The following is a 9057-nucleotide window of genomic DNA, read 5'->3' as shown; positions in this document are numbered from 1 at the left end:
CAAACATTTTCAATTTTTTGTTTATATGAACTGAAATTAAATAGCTTTATTATTAGGTTTCAGAAAATTCTCTCTATTTTATCTTTTCATGTATTTATTTTCATTTATGTAAAATAATAGGATATATATAAATACGTGTTCGATATTTGTGTTTATGGAAATAGGCAGACCAGATTGTGACATGGCATTGTCATGTTCCACAGACTCGGTTTTATTTTAAAAAACTATTTTTATTTAATTTATTTAGTATATATTCTTTTATTACAACAAACCCTCATTTCAAGGGATAAAAAGATAAAAAGCTAAAACCTCTCTTTCTCTCTCTTCTTCACAGTCCCCGTCTCTCTCTACAACAATCACCAGCACTAGGAAAACCCCTCTTCTCTCTCCTCGCGGGACGCTAGGGTTTCTCCAAACCCCGCACTCAAATTGTACCCATTGGACGACGAATCGATTCTCCAAGCTGCTTTTTTCTTCTTCTCCTGGAGCTCCTCTATCAGCTGATACAAATTTCTTCGCTCGCCGTGAAGGATCAAATTTGGGTTCGTGAAGGATCGAATTTTCGCTCGGATTCGGGCCGGATTATCCAGGTGAGTTTTTCGGACCATAATCTTCTGTTTCGTTCCTCGTTTCTGGGGATTGAGCTTTGGTGTCGGCTGATCTGGTCGGGGGCTTTCGCTGACTAATAGCTGACTTAGGGTCTCGATGGGTATTTCGCTGAGTTCACTGTTCATTGAACGTCACTTCGAATCCTCGATTCGCATTTCCTCGCGGGTCTTCGTGTGTACGGACCAATCTACGCGTATATAACCAACGGTTTATGTCTTTGTTATTGTGCTCTCTTGTTTTATTACATGCGCTTAATTAAATGACTGTAGCCCGTTTAACTGTTTGTTAATTGAGTGCCTAATTTTGATTATAAACCCTAATAACTCAGCCCGTAAGTCCTTGTTTCTCGGATTCGTGATGTGGGTTTTTGGCTTTCCGAGTATATCGAAATGATTTCGTGTTTTTTTGGCGGTGACATTGAAGAAGATCGCAGCTTTGGGGGTCTCGTGTGTCTGGAAACCCTAATTTCTGCTCGGTCGTAATCGGTCTAGTTTAAGGGTTTATCTCGGATGTTTAGCGGGTGAAGGTCACCCTTACATTTAATTTTGATATGGAATGTGCATGAAATGGATGATAGTGAAGCTTTTTGTTCTTGATTTTATGTAGACCTAGGGTTTCTGATTTTTTTCGGGGGGACATGGAATTGTGGATTTGATATGGATTGTGGCTGTTATCGTATGTGGACCATCATGGAATATGCTTGATGATTATGGTTGTAGAGTTGCATGTAGTTCTTATATGTAAGTGTGGTTTCTTGGATGTAGAGATTCTGAAATGTAATGTCCAAGATGTGGTTTATGTATGTAACATTAGTGTGAATAGCATAAAATGATGCAGCATCGATGTAGAGCTGTTGTAATGTTTTCTGTGTAACATTTTTTAGGTCAAAGTTTCTGGGAGATTACAATGGTTGGAGTAGAGGAGAACCGTTATTGAGGATTAATCAACTTCGAGCTGTTACCAATGGATTCCTCTATTAAGATCAACTCAATATCCGTAGATCTTGCAGGCACCACCAATGAGGTTGACACGGGGAAATGCGAGCATTTCTCCATACGGTAAGATTAGTTTATTTCTCGTTTCTCGTTATTGTTTGATCGATCCTTTAATGTGCACATGCATGCATGTTGTATTTTGTCCGGAAATTCGTTTGCTGAATATATATGTATATGGTGATGTTTATGCCATATGACTCATCATGAATAGAGTGTTTTTCGTTGTTTTTGGGTGCTAAAGTGGGTTCGTAGCTGAGATCCGTCAGAGAGACCTTGGAAAATGTTGGCCATTTTCAGTGGATGGTGCTGATTTGGAGGACAATAGCTATCCTCTCCCTTCTTTATCTGTTCCAAGATCTAGGTGGTGGCGTTGTACTAATTGCCTCAAAGATATCGATGCCGAAGGGATGAATGGCAGTGGTAAAAATGCAGTATACCGTTTCATGTTCTATACTAGCAGTCTACCCGAAACATGATTCTTTTGTTTTCTTTGCGACTAAGATGAGATTCTGCTATCAGGTTGTCAGCTTTATTCAAATTCAAGAGCTCTTAGGGAGAAAAAGGTCGTCGATGCTAATTTGCCGATTATCCTTAGTAAAGGCGATTGGAATTCTCTGACCAGCGCCAACAAGAAAGAAAGGAAAGCTGATACTGCAGGTGTGAATCCACTGGTTAATTTTTGTCCCTTGTGCATGGTACTCAATATATTGGGTCTTGGTTCAGTATGTAATGTGCTTTTTCAGGTAAAATCACTGATGGGAATGCGAAAGTAAATCATGATGAAAGATGTCGAACGGAAAATCGGACAGGTAGATTTGGCATTGTAGTTTTCTTTTGAAGCGGAAAGAAATTTCCCAGCAGCTATGGTACTTACGATGCTGTTGATATCTGCAGCTACATTGCTCAAGAAAGCACGACGTAGATCTGCGGATGCTGCTACTGTTGGGAGGAAGAGCAGAAAGCTTGCCAATCCAGAGCAGGCCATTAAGAAATCTAAAGAAAAGGTTAACGCTTCGGTGGATATTAATCGGAAAGAGAACACTGAGGATACGAATGGTCAATTTGGGGAGGCTCTGACAACCTTTGGCTCATCTGAGATAGCTGGTGTGGTTGAGGATACGCCCAAGGCAATCAAGAATCATAAAGGCAGCCGTGTTTTGATGGAAGATGAATGTGATAATGTGTCATCAGAAAGTGCAATCATGGTGAAGAATCTTCTCGATCAGAACCCTGATTATATGAGTGGTTTGCAGCGTAGGAAAGCTCGAAAGGTTCGTCTGCTCAGCGAGTTATTGGGTAAATCCAGCACAAAGAATGGTAATGATGTTGGAAATGAAGAGTCTCCATCCAAGAAGGAATCAGTCAGAGGTAGAAAAAGAAAATCATCTGGAGATGAAGAATGGCGACCTCCTGAGATGGCGACACCTGAAAATAATTACGCCAACAGGAAATTAAGTACAATTGGCAAAAATTCTGAAAACTCCTCCCAGAGTTGTGACTCTGAAGGCAATGTGCTGTCTGCCTTAGGCTCACAACCAAGTGTGGAGAGTCAATCTACTGACAGCGGATTTGACAAAGATCCTATTAAGGGTAAGCAGAAAAACAGAAGGTTTCAGGTGGTTGACGAGCATTTGCCTGCAGTTTCTCGGGAAAATTCGCAGAAGAGTTTCCAGGAAAACGGTGAAAGCTCACCTAATTGCAACACTGGCAAGAATAATTTCCCCACTCCTGTTCGTTCTTCATTTACAGGTAAAGAGTCGGTTCCTTGCCCTCTGCGTACTCAGAGAACAGAGAGAAAGCCTAGTTTAGTCAAGAAGAAGAGCAAGAAGTCCACAATTGACAACAATCGGAGTACCATGATCGGTTTTGGTGACAGCATGACTGGAGCAAATCAAATAGAAACAAGAAAACCAGAAGTGTTGCATATTAGAGACATAAACGCAGTTTCCCAGACTACTCGAGATGTGTCAAATGGGAAAGGGCCTGACCTTTCACTGGACAAAACTTTGGTTTCAGATGGATATGTTAGAAAATATATTCCGCAGCTTGATCAAAGGCCGGTCTTTTCATTGCCTTTGCAAAACATACATCACCGAGACGATCATGTGAGACAGAAAGAAGCAGAGACAAACCATTTTCGAGATTTCCCTTCCCCTTCTAAATCCAATACGGATGGATGTGGTGGAACTCAGGTTTATATTGATCTCAGCTGCAATAGCAATTCCAATAGAGTGCCTTTCCTGCATGAGAATCTAAGGCAAACCCCTTCTACAGAAGTTGATCACCCTCTTGCGCCGCAAAAGGTACAAGCGTTACATATATCATTTAAATATCAATTCAATAGTCTATAAACTTGAAAATGAGCAATGAAGCGTATACGTCATTGTCATGTATCTCTGTCTTACATAGCCTATGCAGTTGTTTCAAGAAATGGCTGTACAAGTTCTTGTCTAGTTCAGTTAAGCTTTGTTTTACAGATGAAACAGGTCGCTACCTTGTCTAGTTATGTCTGTTTCGAAGTAATGCTATCACATATTGGATCATGATAATAATGGGATCCCGTTGCTTTTCAGGATACTTCTGGTGCATACGATAAAGGGAAGGGAGTTCTTATCCAAAGCGATAATAGAAAGGAGAAGACACCGGACCATATAGATGATATTCCAATGGAAATAGTTGAGCTCATGGCCAAAAACCAATACGAAAGGTGTCTGCCTGACAAAGAAGAAGACACCATGAAGAATAACAAACAGCCATTGCAAACAAAGGCCGGCAAAAAGAATGGATTGCTGATTGATCTCAATCAAACCTATGAAAATGTTGTTTCACTGGAAGACAACACATTGAGGAAACCAAAACCTCGCAGTAAGAATGCGAGCAAGGAAGACGCGACTAAAGGAGAACATTTTTCCTCTGTGAAGCCAAACTCTGTGGATTTTTTCCCGATAAGTCAGTTTGGTCACCCTTATGTGCCTTCTGGGTTGGGGATATTTCCTCTTACCCGAGAGAAACCATTGAACTCCATCCAGTTTTCTGGTTCAGGATCTAGTGGGCAGAGCATTAATAGTTGTCAGTGGCTGGGGAATCTGCCAACTGTGGCTAGTCAGAGCCCATCCCCTTCCCCGTTTCGGGTATTTCGTCCATGTAACACATGCCAGAGTGTTCCACATCCGTATAGAGAAGCTTCCCATCCTATGTGGCCGTCTTCTATGGTACCACAGAATCAAACGCCTGTTTCTTTCAACATGACTCGGAAGTTTGTGGATCAGCCAACCAGGCGGGATATGCTTTCACGGGGTTCCAACAGCGATATGAATTCGTGGAACCTTAACTTTCTTGATAATGGAAAGCAAAAACGTGGGCCTGATTCGGAATTCTCATTCCGTTGCAAACATAGTGGGAACGATAGCAGATCCTTAGACCCTTATGCTAATGAGAGCAGTATACCGGCAATGCACCTACTCAGCCTTATGGATCCACGGCTGAGGTCAAACACTCTCGTTGACCTCCCCGGAAACCCTGAACTCCCGAAAAGACCTTTTCCGCAAGGTCACCAATCAAAGGAATTTATGGGCCTCCAACCAGGGGACTGTAGTAAGAGACCCAGCTCAACAAAAAAGCTGTCCTTTGATTTTTACAGCAAGAGACCGGCAGGTGAGACCCTCCGAGAAAATTTTCCCGTCATTTCAGCAGTTGGCACGTCTTCATTATCGTTTCAAAGTGATAAGAGTGTCGCCAGAGGTGCTGATTTTACGGTCCAAGGTCCATGGTATACAAAAGATGTCGTTTCACCTATTCACAGCAGTCATCAAAAGTCCTTCTTTACAAGCAGCTGTGACCCGGGAAAATTCCAGCTTCTTGGGGCATCGGATTCTATGATGCTCCCTCTGAAATTTCACACAACAGACTATGCCAAGAAAACCAAGGCAAAAACACAGAGCTGCAATGCCTCTGCATTGCCACCAAAGAGCAATTCTGGTCCTATTATGTGCAGTATGAATAGAAACCCAGCTGATTTCACCATTCCTGAACCTGGAAACATTTACATGATAAAGGGTGAAGACCTGAAGTTCAGAAAACGTGGAAGCTCGAAGAAGAAACCGAGCTTGTCTAAACAGGATGATGCATTGAAGCAAAACAGGACGCCTGTTCGTCCAGCCACTGAAAATGCGTGATATATATACAAGTTAGGAGTATGCAGGTAATACAAGAAAAAGGTCCCATTTTTCTTCCTATGGTTTCTTCCTCAAATACATTACCCTAAAGACACTGGATTTCACTAAAATTTCAGCAACTGAAACAGAACAGTTCATTTCTCTTTCAAATTCACTGCTGGAACAGATAGTTGTCAAAAGTCCACTTGTGTTCTTCTTGCTGACTTCCACTCCTAACAAAAAAGTTTTTAAGACCTGACCCATGTTCAACTTTAGCCGGAGGCGGAGGCACTTACCTTTTCGACCACTTCCCTGTCGATTTGATCCTTCCCCATATCGATCCTTGCTTCTGATACCACTCGGGTGGCAAATGAATCACATTAACTTTTAAATTTTACTAATTGTTATAACATATGATAGCTCCTGTACCCAAACTCTTTCGAAAAAAAAAGGGGGAAAAACACAAAATCAAAAATAAAAGTCCCACGAAGGCTTAGCGTCGACATGAATCTGCTCTTTCCTTTTTTAATTTTTTATTTATACTTTTTTTTTTCGTTCTGAAAATGGAGATACGTGAGCAACCCCATATTCTAAAAGCCTCTCCTAAACGTACCTTCGAATAGAGGCCTTAGACTGTCGACTCTTCCCTCCCACATGTCATTGTCTATTGCCCATCTAAATCCCTACAACACAATTTCATCATAATTGGAAAATCGATCCCTGGTTTGTTTTTGTCCAAATTCAGTATGGAACAGATACAGGTGAAATTAGAAGACTAGCACAGATGATGAAGAGGGGTTTCCGCCAGCCGATGATAACGGACGGGGGGAGGGGCTTTCAGATAAGAGGGAAGCACCTAATGCCCCTCCCTCGCTCGGCCCTTGTCGGGTGGAAAACATTAAAAACAAAAAATCCGTTTAGACAATAACAGTAAGAGCTTTCCTCTGTTCGTGTCCTTGACTGTGGTTTCTTGTTATTTACAGTTTAGATGTCTGTACTGTTGTTGTTGTTTTGTTTTGTTTTGTTTTGAGTCCACATGATGTATCATGAGGAATTGTAATCCAAACCTTTTTCCCACAGGTTTTGATAAAACACTAATAATAATAATAATAATAATAATACAACTTTTGTATTGGTCATTCTACAAAACTGGGCAACTTGCTGAATTAAACTTACCAACTTTTTGTCGGATAATTTCGGAAACCTAATGGTGTTTTGTATTTCGGGCTTTTGCAGTTCAACTTAAATAAAGCCCAGATTCAGCCCAAATCTTAGGACAAATTGTTAGGGTTCTTCTGAATTAATTTTCTTTAAAAAAACAAAAAATATAAATAATATATAATTTTCTTTCAGCGCATCTTGAATTCTATTGTTTAGTATATGATTAAATGTAATTCAAGTGAACTAAATTTGGTTGAAGAGATCCAAATCTCTAAATATATACTTGGAATCGCTTTTCCAGCAATAGATAACTAAATTTATATATATATATATATATATATATATTAATAATAATCAAATATTTAAATTATTTAAGTTATCATTCTTCTAGTCCTATTGTTGCTTACCCTTTTATAATACGCCACAAAAATTTCAAATCTCCACTCTCACATTTTCCCATGTTATAACAAACGTCAAAAACAAAATTTAAGTAACGTAAAAGGCATCCCCATGGCCATGCATTAGCCAACCGGCAAATCAATAAACAGACTCTGATACCCCAACAGTCGCTTTGAAGCAACGGACAAACTCCAATTTAAAGCATGAGATTATATTATAATCACAAATATTCCCAACGGTCCATATATTATTATTTAATAATCCAAATTTCGAACATAAAATAAGATCACTCCATTGAAGCATCACCAGGAGAGTATCTGCAAACCCTAGCTTGCGTATAAACGAGACCTTGCCTGCAGAAATACCCTTTGGAAGGGCTACAGTGTCTGTCTTCAGAGCAAACACAGCTCCCTTCTAGGGCACAACTGTCTTCCCTCGAACCCTCTGCCCCAGACAGAATCTCATCAGACCATTCACTTGAAAACACCTTCCTAGGATCCAACCTGTTCCTCACTCCCATGAACTTGTCGTATCCATTCTTGTACTTTTCCTTCACGCCCGCAAACGCTAATCTCCTGTTCTTCCCCCAGTGCGGCTTTGCTCCGTACTTGAAGAACGCCATCTGCTCGATTTCCTCCATCACGTCCTCGTTCAGTCTCGGCTCAGACGCCTCGTCTGATCTGTAATAGTTGAAGTCCACGACCACTGAGTCCTCGCCTTGGCCGAGATAGGCGTCTGAACGTTTGATGTAACGTATTAGAATGCCGTTGTAGATGTCCATACCGCAGAGGTTTTCGGGTTTTAGGTCTCGAAGTTTCTTCACATCTATGATGAAGTCTCTGGATCTAGAGGCCGGGAATATGGCCGTTGTCTCGTAGAAGAAAAGCCCTTTGTACCTCGGGTCCCACGCGCAGGCTACGTCGATTCTCGAGGGAGACGAGTAGAGGCACGATCCCGAGGTTTGCATCTTGCCCTGCTTGCCGATAACTGGATAACCGGTAAAGATGACGCCGTTGTTCTTCAAGCCGTTTCCGAGTAGTTTCTTGGAGGCTATGACCGTATCTGCCATCACGCATTTCCCTTTCACGCTTTTGGTAGATTCAAGCAACTTCTCTGCAACATTTTCATAGCAAAATTAGATCGATATTCGGGGAAAAAAACATATCAAACTATCGATTCAAGGCTTGAAATGTACACAGTTCATAATTTTTTTTAGTATATTACAGATTATAGGGATGAACCGATCGAGGTCTATGAGTTTGTATTATTAGATTTTCAATAAACATAAAAAGTTTATGATCAAAGTTTCATAAAGCATTCAACTTTTTGTTTGATTCATGTTGGTTGAAGCAGAAAACTCCCAAGATCTGTGGAATATGGACAAAGAAAAGAAAAGAAATGGCAAAAACCGAATAAATCCAAACCGAACCAAACCAAAATAGGAAATGTATAGATACTAACCTGCAGCTCGGATGCCCTTAGTGACCAAGATGGAGTTGGACTGAAAACCGATGAAGTCGTTGACTCCGTCGCCCGACACGTTGACCGGAACACGGAAATCGTATCGGTAAACGGCGGTTTTTTTGGAGGGATACCAAGTTATGTCTCCGAACTCAAACTTCTTCCCATGTTCCAGGAACATGTCTTCCATACCAACATCGGACGTGAAGTTGTACGTAACGCTTCTCTTGAATGCTTTTTCTATCGAAAGCTTCACCTGAAATATATATATATATATA

At 40.8% G+C, this 9057-nt stretch overlaps 2 protein-coding genes and 1 long non-coding RNA gene across 3 annotated transcripts in view; 1 reads left to right on the top strand and 2 right to left on the bottom strand.

Moving 5' to 3' along the window:
• The first annotated feature begins 305 nt into the window (after positions 1–305).
• Positions 306–6869, top strand: LOC104814779 (protein EMBRYONIC FLOWER 1-like). Its single transcript, XM_010542960.2, has 8 exons — positions 306–590; positions 1493–1667; positions 1846–2024; positions 2124–2261; positions 2348–2413; positions 2499–3907; positions 4178–5805; positions 6504–6869. The coding sequence occupies exons 2-7, from the start codon at positions 1573–1575 to the stop codon at positions 5777–5779; spliced, it is 3489 nt and encodes a 1162-aa protein (XP_010541262.1). The 5' UTR covers positions 306–590; positions 1493–1572; the 3' UTR covers positions 5780–5805; positions 6504–6869.
• LOC104814778 lies at positions 5767–6443 on the bottom strand. Its single transcript, XR_771977.1, has 2 exons — positions 6372–6443; positions 5767–6107 (listed from the first exon to the last, which is right to left on the bottom strand). It is a non-coding gene; the product is annotated as an uncharacterized LOC104814778 (long non-coding RNA).
• A 541-nt stretch (positions 6870–7410) lies between the features above and the next one.
• The window catches only part of LOC104814776 (L-gulonolactone oxidase 3), a 3199-nt gene continuing 1552 nt past the window's right edge, over positions 7411–9057 (bottom strand). The window contains exons 2-3 of the mRNA XM_010542959.2: positions 8780–9035; positions 7411–8431 (exon numbers count right to left, since the gene is read on the bottom strand). Coding sequence (XP_010541261.1) covers positions 7605–8431; positions 8780–9035 — 1083 coding nt within the window. The 3' untranslated portion in view covers positions 7411–7604. The remainder of the gene's footprint in view (positions 8432–8779; positions 9036–9057) is intronic.

Source organism: Tarenaya hassleriana, unplaced genomic scaffold (assembly GCF_000463585.1).
Source record: "Tarenaya hassleriana unplaced genomic scaffold, ASM46358v1 Cleome22, whole genome shotgun sequence".
Lineage (NCBI taxonomy): Eukaryota > Viridiplantae > Streptophyta > Magnoliopsida > Brassicales > Cleomaceae > Tarenaya > Tarenaya hassleriana.
Note: the sequence above shows the minus strand (reverse complement) of the source record. Positions and strands in the feature narration are given on the sequence as shown.